Here is a 19,409-nt window from a genome sequence, read left to right as displayed (position 1 = left end):
TATTTTACATTTGGTAGTGTATATATGTCTATGCCACTCTCTCACTTCGTCCCAGCTTACCCTTCTCCCTCCCCGTGTCCTCAGGTCCATTCTTTACATCTACGTCTTTATTCCTGTCCTGCCCCTAGGTTCTTCAGAACCATTTTTTTTTCTTTTTTTTTAGATTCCATATATATGTGTTAGCATATGGTATTTGTTTTTCTGACTTACTTCACTCTGTATGACAGTCTCTAGGTCCATCCACATCACTGCAAATAACTCAATTTCGTTTCTTTTTATGGCTGAGTAATATTCCACTGTATATAGACTAACAATTTTAAAATAACTTTTTAACAATTTTTTGTGTGTATTGAACCAAGGACCAAATCATCCTAATCCTTTCTGCAAAATTTATCTTCACCGTCTTTCCATTTACTATCTTCCTGTTCTGGTCTCAGTCACCTGAAATCTTGACCATTGTGGCAGAGTTCTATGTGTTTCTTCTACTTACCTTTCTCTTGCTTCTATGTGCTTGCTTCCTTTGGTTTGCTGTTCTTCATGTTCTAACTTTTGTTCCTATTACGTACAATATAAACATTACTGCCAGGGTTCAAGTCCTTCAGCTAAACTTCTTTTTTCCTATCTAAATCAAACACCAACTTCTCCTGAATGTGAGTTCTCATCTTTCTAGTCAGGCCTCCTTTATAAACGTCCATGACCTTCCAGTCTCATTCCAATACCTCATCTAGGCTCTGCTGTTGCCCTTAGCTGGAAAGTTTGACTTTATTTCTTACACCACTTCATACAGTGCTACACTACTCAGTGAGTGGACTAAGCAGAGTTTGAGAGCACCGGTAAAGCAAGTTACTTAATTCTTTGGTCTGATTGGAATTTACAAACTTACCTTAAATTATTTCACCCTCCTGATGGGATTAAACTAATCTATGTCTGATTAAGTTATAATTTGTTCCATACTAGCCTTGGTACAAGTGTAGGAGCTACGTACAATAACCTAGTGTTGTACAGTTGCATTGAATGCTCATTAAATAGCTCATGATTGATTTTCAAATAATTTAAAACACATATACTATGTTTTTACCTATTCTTCCTCCACTTCAAGTGTCCTTTCTATTGCATTATTTGCTATATACTGCTAGAGTAAGGATAAATTACAATGAGTCCCAGTGTGAGATGAGAGGATAAATTATGTATTTACCCCCTTCCTTTGGAGTGTGAAATGCCCACCACCTGGCTCTGACAGAAACAGAAGTTTGAAGGTCATGTCAAATGTCATAGAAATAATGACTTGGCTATAGCAATTCCTAATCCTACCCAATTTATCCTTTGTCCACAAAGACACTAGAGTATATTTTGTTCTCATCTTGATTTCAGACTTTGAGGGAAATAAGTGCAGTCACTTAAGGTCTGCCAGTTAGTACAATATCACGAAGGCAAACATTGTGCTAAAATTTTAAGAGAAAAAATATGTGTGTTTTTTCAGAAAGATATATTTAGCTCTGGAGTTTTCAAGGAGAAAAAATCAAATTGTAAATAAGAGAACCTCATTTTTAAGCATTTCCTTAGTTTCAATCAGGTTGGATCTTAAACTCAGGAGTCTTTTTGGTGGAGTAAAAGAGGAGGAATTAAAGAGAGGAAGCAGAGGTACCTAATGTGTTGTAATGATGATGAAGATGATTATGACTGTGATGGTGATAACAAACAGAATGACAAATTTCATGAGTCATTCTGGTCATTAATAGCTGTCATCTGAAAAACATAGCTTTATAGGTAAGCTCCAAAAAGCTGGACATCACCCAATAGTTATTTCTGAATAATGTGCTGACCTAAATACATACAGCCACACAAGTAAGCATCACCTTTTAAAAATTTATTTTTTTATTAATTAATTTATTTTTTTGGTCTTGGATTTAACTACCCCAGTAGCTGCATGAGCTTTGGGTTTCAACACATACTTCTGCCTAGCAGAGTTCATTAACATAAGAAGATTGATAAGAATTTTCATATTGATCCCATTTCACAGAACTTGAGTATAAGACAGGAAGAAATAAGTGAATTGATTCTCCACTTGAGAATTCTGTTAACTTGGAAGAAAACAGTAAATCTAGTATGTGAGAGTATTTGAAGAGAGGGAAGGAAGACCTCACTTCCCTCCCCAATATCTTCCTTCATGTACCCCAAAGACCCCTGCTCTCTCATTTTCTCACTGCTCCCTTGTTCTACTTCTCCTTAGCTTTCCTGTTCCTCCACACGCTAGAAACCTAAGACAATGATTTCTGATCCAAGAGTATGTAATATTTGAAATTGAAAAGGGGGACATTTTTGAGTCCAGAACCCAAAGTTTGAAAATAAGAAAAACTACTGGTCTCTAATGTGTGCCTGAACTGCGTTTACAAAATAAAAACAAAGTCAAAGAGAAATGAGACCAGCAATTAGAGTAACGACTGTGCCCTGCTATTTGCGTTTACCCCTATAATTGTTCATTTCTACGCTGGCTTTGGGTTTCAGTAGGTCGTGAATTGTTTCTCATATTTAGAGCAACAATTGGAATTGTGTTGTCCTTTACGTCCACAAAAATATAGTTTACTAACGTAAGTGAATGACTTCAAAATGCTTTTTGTGTCTAGATGACTTTGTTATGGCATTTAAAGGTAGCATTTCGGATCAGTATGAAGGATGTTCAGGGAATGAGAAAATAGGAACCTTTCCTTTTTTTCCCCCTCCCTTCTTCTACCGAGTAGAAAGAAATCCAGTCCAGGTTTTGCCTTCGACTCTGCCTCTGAATTTCGGCTGTGCAATGTGTAGCACGTTTCTCTCCCGCCCCTCCTTTTTCCTTCCCTCTTGCCTCCAGTGTCTGTCTCCAGGATTTCTCTCTTCCTATTTCAGGAGGACTCTCACAGGCTCTCCCTCAGCCTGTGTGAAGCTGAGGTTTCCCCTGGATCCCGTATATCCCCAACACATACCTCCACGCACACGCAGCCCCAAGAACCCCGCGCTCACACCGACACACACTCGCGCGCGCACACCCTCGCGGTCGCCTGTCCATCTCCCTCCCGGGAGAGCCGGCGCGCGTCCCCACCTTCGCCGCACACTCCCGCGAGCCGAGCTCGCCGCGCGCTAGAATTCTGCGGCTCGGAACTCGGATCGCAGCTCTCAACCCCCATGGTGGTTTTCTAAACATTTCTTTTCCTCCTCTTTCTCGTTTTTTATTGCACCGTTTTCGGTCTGGGGGGCCAGAGCAGCAAGGCGGCTGCTTTCCCAGCCAGCCCTGGTTGGCTTGCCATCCTCCATCAGGCTTATAAAAGTTTGCTGAGCGTAGTCCAGAGGGCTGCGGTGCTCGTCCCCTCGGCTGGCGGAAGGGGGTGACGCTGGGCAGCGGCGAGGAGCGCGCCGCCGGCTCTGGCGGGCTTTCGGCTTGAGGGGCAAGGTGAAGAGCGCACGGGTCTCGGGGTTCACCGAGCTGGATTTGCATGTTGCACCATGCCTTCTTGGATCGGGGCTGTGATTCTTCCCCTCTCCGGGCTGCTGCTGTCCCTCCCGGCCGGCGCGGATGTGAAGGCTCGGAGCTGCGGCGAGGTCCGCCAGGCGTACGGTGCCAAGGGATTCAGCCTGGCGGACATCCCCTACCAGGAGATAGCAGGTAAGCGCGGGCGCGCGGCCCGGGCCGGCTGCAGCCCGCGGCGGCCGCACGTCCCCCGCGCCTCCGGAAAGCCCTCCGCCTTCCCCCTGTTGCTGTTCACTTTTCTGTCGGGGCTCTCCCGGCCGCGGTGCTTCTGTGCGGGGCGGCGGATACTCCCGCCGCTTCGCCCGCGGGGGAAGGTGTGCGTCTCGGCTGCCTCATTGTGTGCACACGCGGGAGCGCCCTCCTTCCCTCCCTCCTCCCTCCCTCCCGCGCCCTCGCGCCCCCTTCGCCGTTGGCTCCGGCCGCCCGGGCCGGGGAGCCCGGCACCCTCCGGGGCGGCCGCGGCGCGGGGGCAGATCGCCGAGCGGGGCGCCCACCCCGCGCCGCTCGCTCAGGCAAACTTGGAAGAACTGCGGCCGCAGTTTGCCCAGCGCCACAGTCTGAGTGGCGCCTTCTCCGCTCCCGCCCTCGCGCCGGCGGGGGCGGTGGAGAGACGCGGAGGGCTCTCTTCGCCCCTCGCTCCCCTCTCCTGACCTTCGGGGAGGCAGAGCGCCCGGCGCCCGGGCCGGGGGCGGGAGAGGCTTGGGGCGGGGGGGAACCCCACCGGGGGACTCGGCCTCCGACGTCGGCGGTTCCGGGCTGCTCAGGGGAGTTCGTGGGCTGCCCGTTTCAGATTTGGGGCGGGCTTTCCCGTTACGGTTCCTCAGTGCTTCCCCGATTGCGGTTGGTCACTCGCGGTTCGGGGACACCCCGGCCACCCGGCGCCGCGCCCCGTCCTGAGCGCGGCCTCGGCCGCCCGCTCTGGGAAGCGGAGTCAACTTAAGCGGGTGGCTCGCTGGTGGATTCGTCCCGGGCTCCTGGGACCCCGCGTCCCCCGCGTGCCCGGCCACCAGCATTCCTCCACCGAGAGCCCCTCCGACAACTTGCGCGGCAGCCTGGGTGCGTGTTTTCCGGCTCTTAGCTCCAACCGAACCCGAGCTTGTCGGGGGCTCGGTGAAAGAAACGTGTTGGGGAGAGGTAATCCTGTGGCTGCGAGAGAGGCCAGGAGATGCTCCGGGGGCGCGGGCTGCTCAGACCCCGCAGCTGGAGTCCTCAGGGTCCTCGGAGGGTCGAGTCAAAACGCTGGATTTCCACCAGCCTCTCTGCGTTTTGCCAAAGAACTGGTCGCTGGAGGAAAAGCATTTTTGCAGAGATCTTAAAACATCACGGTTTCGATACGTAGTGGGATTGCTGTTTTATTGCGGTTGATCCACAAACTCTACAAGTGGGGTTTTTTACTCACACCGGAATGAGCACATTTCTAGAAATACAGGCATTGAAAAAAACAGCTTACACATCACGCTAACAGCGCGGAGCATTATATACAGGGAGCCTTTTTTAATTCTGAGCCAGACATAGGCAGCCTCTGGTGAGTCGGAGGCGGAACCTGTGGTGAATTATAAGACCACTTTTCTCTCCCTGTCACTTCTTCTCCCTTTTCCAGAGCTCCTTAATTTGTTAATCAGTGAATAGAAAGCGACTGCCCCCGCAGCTCCTTAAGTTTCTTAACTCTCCTTCCGCTTTGTCTACTGTTATTTCATTCTTTTTAATTAATTGATAAGGATCAGCTTTGCTTTTTTCCCCTCCCCCCCAATCTCAGGGAATTCACCTTTTTAAAGGTTTAGAGTATGGATCACTTCTTGTAGGAACTTTTTCTTCTCTCATCTGGGCTTTTTCAAACTTTTAAACACATATTTCCCAACATGATTTGAGATAATATATCTCAAAGAAGAAAATAGTTAAGTATTTTTAAATTGCTTCAGTATTCTTTAGTGGATAATGGGACTTTCAGGAGACTACAGTTCATCCTTACCGCGATGCAAATCTCCTTCATATCAGAGGGAAGGTTTTCGGTGTGTATGATTTCTGTAGGCCCCATTGACTTTCCTGGAACATTGCCAGTGGTTGAAATAAATCCTTCAGTAGAGTTTTAACTACAGAGGGGTTTTTTCCCCTTTTTTCTCCACCCCTTGACAATTACAGTGCTTGCTAATTAGCTACGAATTTCTAAAATGTGTGCACTTTTGTTAAAATCACTTTCTAGGACTAAGGGCACTGTTGAGTTTGCCTAAATCCTCCTGTCCTTTGTGCCAGTGGAAATACTCAAGCTATAGGTCACTGGGGGGTCAGAGGCACATCTGATAGGAAAAGAAATGAATTGAAAGATAACTATATTAAGGATCAACATTTTTTCAAGGTAAACTTTGCTCAGTGCTACCTATTGCTGTTGGAATGATCACTTAGGTGTCCTGTTATTAAATGAACACACTCTTTCTCTCTTCCCTCGTTCCTGATACCATTTACTTTTAATTATCTAGTATATGGTGGTTATCCTTCCCTTCAACTCCTTTCCATCCTTTGCCTTGTTTGGACTTTTACTGGTTTGCTTGAGAAACGGCATGTGCTGTTAGTCTGCCAGGGAACATGAATTTAAAGGAACTGCTGTTCAGATTTCAGGTTCTTGAGAGCTGTTTCTAGTTGAAAGATATTTACAGGTAGCTTGCCTGGTAAAATAACTGAGAAGTAATAAGGACATGATGTTTCATCATGACATTATTAAAGTTTTACTCAGAACTCACAATTGTGAAATAGTGTGCCCTTTTCCATTCTAGGATAAAAGGGAGTTCTTCAAACTCAACAGATGAGGAACTGATGGGTAATATATAAAGTTCGACTCTCAGAGAGTGCTTGGGAAAGAGGAGGCCTTCAGGGGGCAGCTTGTACCATTAATCTTCACTCAGCCCTGATTTTAAACCATCCCAGGCAGATCAGATAGACTATCTGCCCTTGTTTCAAAGACCTCCAAAGGAATAGACTCTTGAGCCCCTCTCAGCAATCCATTCTAATACTTAGTAATTTTTGTGGTATCAAAATGTTTCCAGATATCTAGCCAAAAGCCTTCAAAGTGTGCTTGCTTATTTTCTCTTGTTCTATCTTCTGGGAAGATATTGAGCCATGTAGCATCAAGTTCTTTGTTAGGACTGTTATTCTGATCAAAGGTCAGTGTGAGACATGCCAGTTTTTCTTCCAGCATCAGAAATATTATCTCATTTTCCAATCCAACTCATCCTGATGGCGCTAAACTTCTAAAGGAACTCACAACTGAAAAGAGCATCTGCTTAAAAGTCTGGGCAATTCAGGGAATGCTGTTTTATGCTTACGGTGCCTCTATTTTATGCTTTGAGCCTTCTTGGAGTCATTAATTATAATATGCATGTGTTGCTGACTAGTGGTAATTTATTGGCTTACAGGTTAATGTTTTTCATTTATCTACCACAACTTTACTTAACAATCCCTTATATAGAAATTACTATGTGCCCAGCACCTATCTGAAAAACATTACCTACTTTAAAAACATTAAACATTGCCTTACTGACTTTTTCTAATAACTTAGATGCTATCATTATCCCCATTTTAAAGATGAAAAGACTGAGCAACACAGAGACAAATAATTAACTTGCCCAAGGATGACTCAGATAGCAAGTGATGAGGCTAGAATTCAAACGCAGGCACTCTGACCCCAGGCACTGGAGTCCATCCACTTCACCTTGCCCACTGCCATTCTGTATTTGTCGAATGAATGCATGTAAAATCAATTCTTTCCTCATCTAATACATCTATAACCTGGTATTATCAATCACCATATGCATTCACTCACAGTTCAAGCTGAGTATTTTTCTATTTACTTGCAACATCTACAATTTTTCAAAATCACTTTGAATTTGGATTTTATGTTCTCTGGAATTGGCTACGCCACCACCACTAAATTGTCTGTGTACTCGTGCATTTTCCCGATCATTGTATAGATGTGGTTATATGAAAGATAGAAAGTAAAAACATGTGTCGGGTTTTTTTCAATATACTGGGCCTACTTTCTGAATATTGGGTTAGTCCAAAAAAACTTACTCCAGGAAATTATCATGGGGGTAGAGGGAGGAGGGAAGTTTATCTCCACAGATTAGGAAAAAAATTTAACTAACTCTGTTCTCAATAATTTACTTTGCCACCTTTTTCCTATCTCAGGTATTTTGAGAGTCGGGCTATAGCTGGATATTAAGAAAGCAGTAAATTCTCTCCCATCTCTTTAATATCAATTTATCTCAAAAATCTAAAAATCTGTCTCAAAGTCTAAAATTAAAAAAAAATTCTCTTATATTCCACTGATATACTAGTGACATTTTTAGTCTTTCTTTATTGTTTTCAAATTTCAAAATATGTAATGCTTCATTTTATCTGGCCTTCGTCCAGCAGTCCTTTCCTTTTTTTGGTGGGCTTCCCGGGAAAAAGCCCTCCCTCGCTCTGCTCCCCAGCAAACCAACTTATTTGATACGTTTGCTGTTAACCCAACTCTTTTTTCAATTTTACATGTAGATATCACATTAACATAAATGAAAAAACAGTGTTTGGTAAGTCTTACTCTTTTGGAGACATATTAAATCTCCTAGTTTGGGATAAATAATTTAATTTCCATTTAGCTGCCTGCTTCACAGAGTTCTGATTTCTTTGCCCTCTGTTTAGTTAGGCGATGTCTTTAAAATCCTTTCGAAGAACACTGTGAGGTAGAAATGAGTTAGCGGAACTTCAATTTTTTTTTTATGATTTGTCAAGTCACTAGATTACTAAAAGATTCACATTAATTCCAGGTATCGAAGCAATCTAAAATCTGGACTATTAGGAGTACCACTTGTTAGACTCTTGATTTGGGAATTAATTTTAGAATGATCCTTGCAAACAGAGTTATCTTAGCTGATTTAATTAGAAGATGATATGTCATCGTTGAGAATAAGAGTTCATCTGAGTTGACTGATATACTTTTTTACAAAAAACTTATATCTTTTAACTGTGCCACATTGTAATAGCTTGTGAGCAGAAATGTAGGCCACTATCAAAAGTGATTTAAAATATACAGCGTTATGTTCTTTAAAATATTGTAGTATAAACATTGCATTATAATTTATGTGAGAGGGTGACTAGTGTTCTTTTACAATTATGGGTGAGTATTATGAACACTTAACAAAATATAAAATTGAGTCCTTTTAAACCAAAGTGACCTACCATTCAGTCGCTAGATTTTTATAGAAATATGAGTTTAGGATAAAAACTGTAGTAAAGGAATTATTGATAAAATAGTTCATTAGCTTAGTCTTAATTCATATTCAAACCCACCAAAGTAACATCATAAGACTTTTTTTCCTCCTTAATTCACATCTCTCAAAAGACTTCTACCAAGGCCAGCAAGGTGACTTAGAGTTGTCTTGCCAGTATAAACAGAATAATTAATATTTCAAACTTGGTGCTTATATCCTTTTGCAGACCAAATTCTGCTCTCTTAAATTCTTTAGCTGGCACACAATGAGACTTTAAGTAGTTTCATAGATTTCTCCTGTATTACTCAGTTTTTAGTGATTTACCTGAGAGTGTTTGAAAGTGTAGTTGACTCCCTGGATGGCATGTTTGTAAATAAAGGGTTTCATAGTGCTACTCTTGGGTAAAGGTTTAAAAATTCTAATAATCCTGGATGGAAATATTTAAGAGTTTTTAATAACCCTGGATGAAAAATATTTTTAAACAAATGCACCAGTTAGTAACAAAGAGAAATAGAAATTTGATTCCACATTTACACATTATTCAGGTTATTATTTTTATAACCTATTCTCCATTTCTTTTAGGCATTTTTTTTTCATTTTTCCAATAACTAGTTCTTATTTACCTACTATGTGTAAGTCACCATGCCAGGGACTGGCTATAGGGCCCCAGGGAGTTTTAATCCCAGCAGGGAAGCAGAAATTAAGGGCACCTTTAACAGTGAATGGCTGAGATAAGTGCACAGCACTAGGGTACCTGGCACTGGGAAAGCATTCAGTAGGAGCATGTGGGGACTTCCCTGGTGGTCCAGTGGTTAAGACTCCATGCTTCCCCTGCAGGGGGCGTGGGTTCAGGTCCCTGGTGGGGGAACTAAGATCCCCTATGCCTGGAGGTGTGGCCACAGTAAATAAATAAATAAATAAATAAATAAAAAATTTTAAAAAATGGAAAAAATATAGGATCCTGTGTTCTGATCACAGGGTTATGGAAATGCCTCCTTGAAGAAGAGCGATGGGCTCTGAAGTGTGAGTACAGAGTCAGGAAGGGGGGGGGGCGGGAAGCAGAGGGCACACACATTGCCTTTATGGAAAGAAGGCCCTGAAAGCATGAGAGGAGTTCCAGTTTACATGATCACTGAGAGCCATTCTTTTACATAGGAAGAAGTCCCAACATAGAGCAGTTCTAGGAGTGAGAAAGTAGAAAGTTAACAGTATCACCCGGTCCCAGGTTCTCCCCATCTTTTGGCTCTTCCATCCTCATTCCAACCATCATCCAGGTCAGGGCCATGATGGAAACAAGATGGCTGCTGGAGTACCAAGAGGCAAAGGGGCAATGCCCAGAGGCATAGAAAGGGACCATTTCTTCCCATGTGCATCTCTCCATTGATGAGGCAGACTAGCCTCAGCAGTCCCCCAGCAGATTTACCCACCCTTCTCATTCCAGAATTGCTTCCTATGCCCATGCTTGGAAGAGAAAGGAAAAGGACTATGGCTGTTGATCTGAACTAGTCACAGTTATACCCTAAGACAGGCTGGTAGTCACCTTTCTCACGTATATGGCCACTGAAATGCTTGGTTAATCTTCATAATCTTAATAAGGAACTTAGGGGTAACGGAGAAATTGAGAGGAATGACTCAGACTATCTGAATTAAGTATTTGGCATTCTTGCTTTAAACCAGTGTTTCTCAACTCCGGCCAGTGGTGAACTGATAAATGTTAAACAACTGGCTCTCTGGAGGGTAGTGTGTGGAGAGACCAGATTTGTAGCATTTGCCAATTTTTGTGGTCTAAGTGTTCCCACTGTGACCGATCTTGAGCTACTCACAGCTCAACAACCGGCTCACAAAATTCCAGAAAATTTAACAACTGGCTCTTTCGAGTTGGAAAGAGCCAGGGCTATCCTGGAATCATGTGAGATATTAAAAAAAATACCTGCACTTGGGCTTCATCTTCAGATAGTCTGATTTAATCGGTCTGGGAAGGGTACTTCCTTCCCTCCCTCCCTCCCTTCCTCCCTTCTTCTCTTCCTTTCTTTTGAAAATTTCCCAAGTAATCCTGATGTGCATCTAGGGAAGAGAGCCAGTGGTCTGGAGCAGTGCTTCATAAACTTTATCATGCATCAGAATCACTGGAGGCCTTGTTAAACGCGAACGCTTGGGTCATCCCCACAAGTTCTGACTTAGTAGTTCTGGGATAGGACCTGTAATGTGCATTTTTAACAAGTTCCCAGGTGACGTTGATGCTGTTGGTCTGGGCACCATCCTTTGAGTTTCTGGGGGCCACATTCCGGGTGCATTCAATGTGGTTTTAAGTACACGTTTTTGTCAGGGGAGACAGTCATATTTGAGCAATGATTTTGTGTTACTTTTCGCCTTGACCTTGGGTAGGAATCTCCACCCAGAAAGAGTTGCTGCTTCCAAACTGCGCACCCCGACCGTGTTTCCTCAGCTTTCTTCCAAATGTCTACATTGACCACTAGGGGGACCAAGGGAAAGAGAGTGACTGGCTCCCTTCAATCCGTAATCACCTGTGCCTGGAGCAGACGGGGCCTAACCCAGCTGCCCTGGGCACTTCTGCGTGAGTAAAATAAAACCACAGCATTGCTTTCAAGGGGAACTGGGAAAAGTCATTTCAAGTTTCTTTCACGGTAGGATCCCTATTATTCTTTGCTAATATGGTAGGCTCCCTATGGGTATGTAGGACTCATTTTGGGGGTCTTTTTTAAAAGATTTCTGGTCAAGAGTAATTCCAACCCTCCCCCCCATCCCTCCCCGGCCCCATCCCTCCTTGAGCTGTTTTTCCTGTACAGATCTAGCCACTTGTTCCTGACTTCTAGATACAAGGAGACTACATTTAGGGCTGGTCACCCTTCATTTTATACACATTTAATTACAGATGTAGCATAATACATTCTGGACTGCACACCTGTGTTCTGTAGGCTTTATCAGCTAGTATGTTTGCTCCTTACATTTCTTGGATTTCTTGAGAAATTGACTTCCTCTTTTTGTGCCCCCAGAATAGCTGAGATTAGCAGGGGCCAGTGCTCCTCTGCTGAATTCCAGGGAACTAGAGGTGTTTCCTCTCAAGGCTGCAATGAAGTTGAGGCAAGTCTTTTCTTTGCAAAGAAAGCACTCTGAGGTCTTCCAAAAAATGATGACTAACTTTCAGTTATTATTTTCTTAATGGGTCAGAATAGCTCAAAGTCAATAGCACTTTTTTTTTTTTTTTTTTTTTTTATGGCTGTGTTGGGTCTTCATTTCTGTGCGAGGGCTTTCTCTAGTTGCGGCGAGCGGGGGCCACTCTTCATCGCGGTGTGTGGGCCTCTCACTGTCGCGGCCTCTCTTGTTGCGGAGCACAGGCTCCAGACGCGCAGGCTCAGTAGTTGTGGCTCACGGGCCTAGTTGCTCCGCGGCATGTGGGATCTTCCCAGACCAGGGCTCGAACCCGTGTCACCTGCATTGGCAGGCAGATTCTCAACCACTGCGCCACCAGGGAAGCCCGTCAATAGCACTTTTGCAATGAACTTGAAAAAGCCACCATGCTTTTGGCTATTATAGGTATTTTTAAGTGACAGGCCTTAATTTTTTTCCTGAGAAAGTAAGAAATGTTGTCCTTTAGCTGTTTCCTTATCCTATTTTATTCCAAATCCCAATGATTGGGAGTTTTTAAAACTTAAAAAATGGTAAAATTTAAGATCGTTGATTTTTTTCTTTTTTTTTTTGTGGCAAAAAGTTTAACAAATGATTTTGAAGAGTTTAAGTGATCTTTGGCATAATGGGAGCTCTATTTGGAAAATAAGAATTTGTAATTCTAAAGCATTAATTATCTGGAAATGCAAGATTCCTGAACATTCCTACTTGATCTGTTCCAGCCTCTCCTCCAGCTATACGTTTGCACTGAATTTAGGGAACATAGTTGACTGTTACTTTTACATTATCAAGTGCTAATGTGTGAAAGGCTTTTACTGTGCTTTTACTACTCATTTGATTATGTGGTTATCTTATTCAATATTCTTTCACAGACTGGGGGGTATTCAGACACCAGGAGGTCAAGTACTATGTTAAAAGCTTAGGCCAATCTTTTTATATGACTGCCATAAAGAATATATTCATTTCACCTATATTACCACATGGCTCTCATAAAAGGTCAATTTCAATTGAATATAATAGGTTGCAAATGGCAAATCTTATGTCATCAACAACAAAATCATTACATATAATCTCTTTTCAATTACCACCTTCCCTTCTTTAAAAAAAGGAACTTGGGGATTTCTTAAAATCAGAGATCTTCATGATGTGTTTTGTATACTAGACATATAAAAATTGTATAAACCCATGTTTTTCTATTTTAATCAAAAAAATACAAGTAGGGTGATCACACTTAAATTCCAGTTAAAACAGTACATTAGGTGCAACAGATATTCACAGCAAAAAACCATGAAATTATACTTTTTCATTTTGTTATATTTAACAAATAAACTTTGAGTCAGTTTCTCAGCCTGGGTTATTGCTGTAAAGATAGATAATTTAATATTGTAAGAAGTTATATGCATAAACATAAACTAATTGCTATGATTAAAGAATGGCGATTTATTTTTATCCAGAACATGCGTATTATTAAATGATACAAAGGTTTGCAGTTTAACAAAGTGTTGACTATATATAAAAATATAGGTTATACTGATCTTAATTCTATGTAGTAACAAAGGTGCATTTTATCACTGGAATAACAATTTCCTTTAACTGAGAAACCTGTAACGCATTTTTAATTAATTATTTATTTATTTATGGCTGTGTTGGGTCTTCGTTTCTGTGCGAGGGCTTTCTCTAGTTGCGGCGAGCGGGGGCCACTCTTCATCGCGGTGTGCGGGCCTCTCACTGTCGCGGCCTCTCTTGTTGCGGAGCACAGGCTCCAGACGCGCAGGCTCAGTAGTTGTGGCTCACGGGCCTAGTTGCTCCGCGGCATGTGGGATCTTCCCAGACCAGGGCTCGAACCCGTGTCCGCTGCATTGGCAGGCAGATTCTCAACCACTGCGCCACCAGGGAAGCCCTGTAACGCATTTTAAAGTGAGTTTTAACCTTTCTAACCATTAGTTTATAAAGTACAACTCTTGACAAAGCCATTGTGATTCCTCTGAAATATTTATTTTCAAAAATATGATGTGGTACTTGGAAAAAAAAAGTTTAAAACTGCTCTCTGTTTTGAAAGGCTTTGAAACAGTATTCTTTGGGGAAAAATGAGCCTCTCTCCCAATTAGTATCATCAGGAAAAACAGAAAGATGGAATACAAATAAGCGAGAGCAGGCTTTTCCCAGGGTGACACTTCCTGAAGCTATCTTCATGCTGGGCGACAATTCTCATTTTAACCTAATGAAGCATTAGAGAGAACCAGTGTCCTAAGAGAGAAGCCTGGAGGTTTCTGGAAGTCTCCGGCTGCCTATCTCCTCCCAGGCACTGCCGGGGAGCCGCTGTCTGGGGCTTCTGGAAGGTGCCAGGGATGCCCAGAAGGAGGCTCTGCCGTGCAGCGCCAGCCTGTAGGTGTACCACCTTCGGCCACATTTCAGCCTGGTTCCTGTGGAATTGATTTTCACGGCTCATGACAGAAGCTGTTTTCAGCCCTTGAAAAGGAAGTGGCTGGGCTGATCCTCTCACACAAACAGCAAATTGCTCCCTGGCTTTCAGAGCCTTCGAGGTCTGCTACCTTAAGGTTCTAATGGCCTTTTAACAGTGTTTCCAGCTGAGCGGCAGATGTAAAGGATACTGAACATTGAAAGCACTGTTCTTTTTTTTTTTTCCCCTCCCGGAAAGAATCATTTTTTAACAGACATTGTACAAACACTGTATCCCAGGACCTATTCAGCGTCATGTTAGATTTGAAAAACTGAACCAAATCTCCGATAAATATATTGTCGGTGCCATACAGCTGCCACCTTGCTGGGCTCCGTGTCCCATTTTACCGCCCATCAGGAGCTGAGATCATGTCACCATTAGTAGTGGCTCCATTTGGTAATATCTCATCAGGGAAAAAATAATTAATGAAGCCCCAAAAAGCCTCTAAAACCCCTTATACTTTCAGTCCATTCATTTTGATCCTAAAAATGACAGTGTATTTCTGAAAGCAGTACACTGAACTTTTAGAATTATATCCAATCTGCCTTTGTCTCCCTTTCTGTTGTTTTGACGGTTCGTTTTGTCCTCCTGTGGGGTAGGGGGGTAAAGGGTTTCCCGAATAGGCAGCTCTGTGCTCCCTGCAAAGTGAACTTCAAGGCCTTTAAACTAAGGTTTGGTCTGAGGTTGGTATTTCAGTCTTTTGGGCTTTTGGGGAAAAAATTAAACATTACTGAGAAACACTGGTCGAATTGGACATTTTCCATTAAAAAAAATTAGAGAAATAGTACGTCTTTTGATTTCACTTAGGTCCAAGCAGTGCTTCTACATTTCAATTTTCCAGTGGTCACTGGACAAGAGAAAACCAGCCATGCAGATAAGGCATGATTCCTCACTCCAGGAACTCAACCTGTTGTACAAGCTTTTGGAAGACCTTTAGGAAGTATGTGAACTGCCACCATATTTTTCCCCCAAAGTTGAAAACATAGACACATTGCCACTCCAATGGGAAAAGGCACAAGATTTCCTCTCCGTCCTTTGCTGCTTCACTCATGTGACCCATCTGGTTTTCCTCAGGACCTCCCACTTGCTGGGTAACTTGATGGATAAAAAATTTTAGTGTGATCAGTTAAGCTCTTCTCAGTAAATCATGTGGGATACTTTCTCTGGTTTTAAGCAGAGGCTGGCTTTGACTTCTCGCTGTACTGTGTAGCCTTTTTTCGGAACCTCTCTGTGCTTCCGTTTTGTCATCTGTGAACAGGGATACTAACAATCCCTACCTCTCAGTGTTGTGACTGTATTACGTGAATTAACATTTAAGCTCTTAGAATAGTGCCTGGCATTTAATAAAGGCTATATACATGTTTGTTAAACAACAAATGCTAGGTAAGCAAATCAGTCTCTTCCATGGGTCTAGGGAGTGTCTCTTCCCCAGGAAAGCAGGAAGAAGAGGGAGTTTCCTTGGGCTCCTCCCATCTCCAGGGCCCTGCTGGCCCACACACAGCTGATATCTGGGGTTGGTGTGCTTTGTGATCTGATCTTGTGCAACTTGGGAAGGGCCTGGTAGCCCCCTTTCCTGAAGTATTCACCCTCACATTGGCCATTCTGGCCCTGTAGGCCTCCGGAATCCCTGACCTGTCCCTCACCTGGCCTCTGGCCCACCTGTAGCCTTCATTACCTTCTGGTTTACCACTCAGCTGCTTTCTGAGCCTCCAGCAGGGCTGTATGAACTGCTGGGCCAGACCTGTGTCCCCTGGGTGTGGGTGCAGCCCTCCCTCTGAGCGCCCCGTGCCTCCAAGTTTACCCTAAGGTTGGTGTCAGGTAGCCCACCGGGCAGTCTCTTCCCAGGGTCCTAAGCAGAATTTGAGCCAGAAATCCCTCTTCGCTTTGGCTTCCTGTTTTGATGCAAAGCTCAGAGAGGAGAAACTGGAAGACGTGGGGAGCCGTTACCATCCCTGTTCTTCCTTTCTTCCCACGACCTCTGGGGCCGGGATGGGTTTGCTACCCTTTCTGTTCCTGGCTGGACCTCAAGCCCTTCATCCAGGTTTGAAGACTTTTCTCCTGAAAAGGTCCAGTAACAGATACCCATGCCTCTGGAGGTGGAAGCTTGTAAGAAAACAGTGAATTAAGGGGCAAAAATATTGAATCAGTTAAGTATTTGCAAAATATCTTCCCCATTCCATAAACAAGATGAACGCTTCCAAAGAATCTCTCAAACATCAAGTGAACTGGAAATAATATGAATTCCTTGTTTATATGGGAATCTTTGGACTTCCTGGCAGATGGTACCATATAGAAGCAAAAGGACTTAAGTCCTTGTTTTGTGCTTACTAATTGATCATTTTAAAGTTTTCTTACCTCTTTGAATCCCAGTATCCATATCTATATAAAAGGGCAATACTATAGGTTGGCTTACAACATTTTTTTGTGAGGATTAAATGGCATAATGCATGTGAACAGCCTGACAGAAATCTTCAGTAAATGTTAGTTCTTTTTTTTCCCAATTCCCTCCTGACACACGTATCATGATGAGAAATCTGCCTATTTCTTCATCAGAAGAGGAGAGAGAAAACCTAGTAGGCTGTAATCCCCACGCTAAGACTTAGTCACTTTTAATTTCCTTCTAAGAGAGAAGCTTTAATGGAACGTTAAAAGGTGATCCTAAAATGCTCTTAAATGTCAAATAGCAAATCTTTCAAAAACATTTATTTCTCTTCTTTTTGGTCTTCTACTTGGAAATGGCTCTGAAACTTCTCTTTCAGGCCATTCTCACTGGTTTGTGTTGTGCATGCCACCAGCAGAAGGATATATAGCTGTTAACATTGCCTTGATTATTTTAATTTGCTTAAACCAGTGGTTCTCAAAATCACCCAGAAGGTGTGTTCAAATGCAGGCTGCTGGGTTCCATGCTAGGAGTTTCCAATGTAGTAGCTCTGAGATGGGGCCAGTGACCAGGGGACACTGATAGTCCCTGGATCATACTTTGAGACCCACTGGCTTAAATTTTAAGCCTTAAACTATCAAAGGTCAGTTTGGTTCTCCAGTGGCTTGAGAATAAATTTCGACCCTGTTGGTTGGACATTCAGGACCTCAAACTATCCTTCCAGTTTACTTCTAAGCATCCTTCTAGAAATTTCTGTCTGATTAAAAACTTTTCCACTAAACTTCGTTTTCTTTCTGTGTCTCATTTCATTTGCTAACACCTCATAACAAGGCTTGGTCTGTCCTCCTCACTTTTCTCCACTAACGAAAATCCAGTTGAGCTCAGATTCCCCGTCGTGAATTTGTCCTAGGCCGTCCAGTTCCTAACTATTCCTTCTTTGCCAAGCTTGTGGAATGTTTGTGTATTCATTTGGTAATCAGATTCTGCCTTCTCATGACTCTTATCATGTCTCCTGTCATTAAATGAGTCTCTTAATTTGTGTTTCCCAAATTTGCCTATGTGATAGCTGAGGGAACGTTTACACACATTTGTACTCCCTAGAACATAGAGCTTGGGCATAGTAGGTACTCAATAAATAATTGACTACTCCTTAATCGGAAATATAAAGAGATTTTGGCAGGGGGGGTGTCCGGGCTTCCAGGCAACTTTCAGTAAGATCAAAATTAAATGGTGTAGTATAAAGACACCCTTATATTTTCTTTTTCTTTTTTTTTTTTAAACTTTGGGTTTATTTATTTATTTATTTATTTATTTATGGCTGTGTTGGGTCTTCGTTTCTGTGCGAGGGCTTTCTCTAGTTGCGGCAAGTGGGGGCCACTCTTCATCGCGGCCTTGTTGCGGAGCACAGGCTCCAGACGCGCAGGCTCAGTAGTTGTGGCTCACGGGCCTAGCTGCTCCGCGGCATGTGGGATCTTCCCAGACCAGGGCTTGAACCCGTGTCCGCTGCATTGGCAGGCAGATTCTCAACCACTGCGCCACCAGGGAAGCCCCCTTATATTTTCTTTGAAAGATTGCGGCTGATAAGTTATATTAGCCTAGCCAGTGGAAATCAATTTGTGAAAGTGTAGACCACCAGAGTTTATTGCGTAGAACATGCATTTTGTTGCTTTCATTTTATTTTAGAGTATAACATTTCTTCCAATGAAGCACCTGCTATATATAGGTATATGTCTATCAAAATTTTTTTTTTTTTTTTTTATAGCTAACACAGTGCTTTCCGTTAGCCAACACTGTTCTAAGTGTGATGCTTTTTTTTTTTTAATTAATTTATTTATTTTTATGGCTGTGTTGAGTCTTCGTTTCTGTGCAAGAGCTTTCTCCAGTTGTGGCAAGCGGGGGCCACTCTTCATCATGGTGCGCGGGCCTCTCACTATCGCGGCCTCTCTTGTTGCAGAGCACAGGCTCCAGACGCGCAGGCTCAGCAATTGTGGCTCACGGGCCCAGCCGTTCCGCGGCATGTGGGATCCTCCCAGACCAGGGCTCGAACCCGTGTCCCCTGCATTGGCAGGCAGATTCTCAACCACTGCGCCACCAGGGAAGCCCAATGTTTTTTTTTTTTAAAAACGTGTCATATTTTAGCTATCGCTGACAGCAACTTTCAAATACCTGAAAAGATTAGAGGAGTTAAATGTAAAGAGTACTTTAAATTGCAGTGACATTTCCTGGGAGATAAAGAAATTGATAGAGAGGAAAGTTAGTTTAAAAAGTCAGGCCTTTTTAAAGGGATAAAGCCATCACATTATATCACCTTTGGAATGATCTATTTATGATGGAAGCTTTGAATAATAAATTGTGCCACTGGAGTGTTCATAGGAACCACTTGTAATTTTGTGAATTCCACTTTAAACTGTTACCTAACTAAGTTCCCTTACGTTGGTTCAGGTCAGTACAAATTTATCTTTAATTAGTTGGTCAAAGAAAAACACCCACAGTTGCCCTGCCCTTGAGGTACACAGAGAATAGTGAAGACAGATATATAGATGATTAATCTCAATACTATGTGGGAATGGAGTGATAAAGGTGCTGGGAGCCTAGAGAAAAGCAGGTAGAGGTGGGAAGGCAGGTACAGGTAACATATTGGAGGGGGAGGGGGAGAGAAAGTGAGGGCTCTGAACC

General features: G+C 43.0%; 1 protein-coding gene across 1 annotated transcript in view; it reads left to right on the top strand.

The window, feature by feature from the left end:
- The first annotated feature begins 2,812 nt into the window (after window positions 1–2,812).
- Window positions 2,813–19,409, top strand: part of GPC6 (glypican 6) — a 1,059,846-nt gene continuing 1,043,249 nt past the window's right edge. Inside the window, exon 1 of the mRNA XM_061170848.1 lies at window positions 2,813–3,637. Within this exon, the coding sequence (XP_061026831.1) occupies window positions 3,478–3,637 (160 nt within the window). The 5' untranslated portion in view covers window positions 2,813–3,477. The remainder of the gene's footprint in view (window positions 3,638–19,409) is intronic.

The sequence above is a fragment of the Eubalaena glacialis genome, chromosome 16 (assembly GCF_028564815.1).
Source record: "Eubalaena glacialis isolate mEubGla1 chromosome 16, mEubGla1.1.hap2.+ XY, whole genome shotgun sequence".
Taxonomy (NCBI): Eukaryota; Metazoa; Chordata; class Mammalia; order Artiodactyla; family Balaenidae; genus Eubalaena; species Eubalaena glacialis.
Note: the sequence above shows the minus strand (reverse complement) of the source record. Positions and strands in the feature narration are given on the sequence as shown.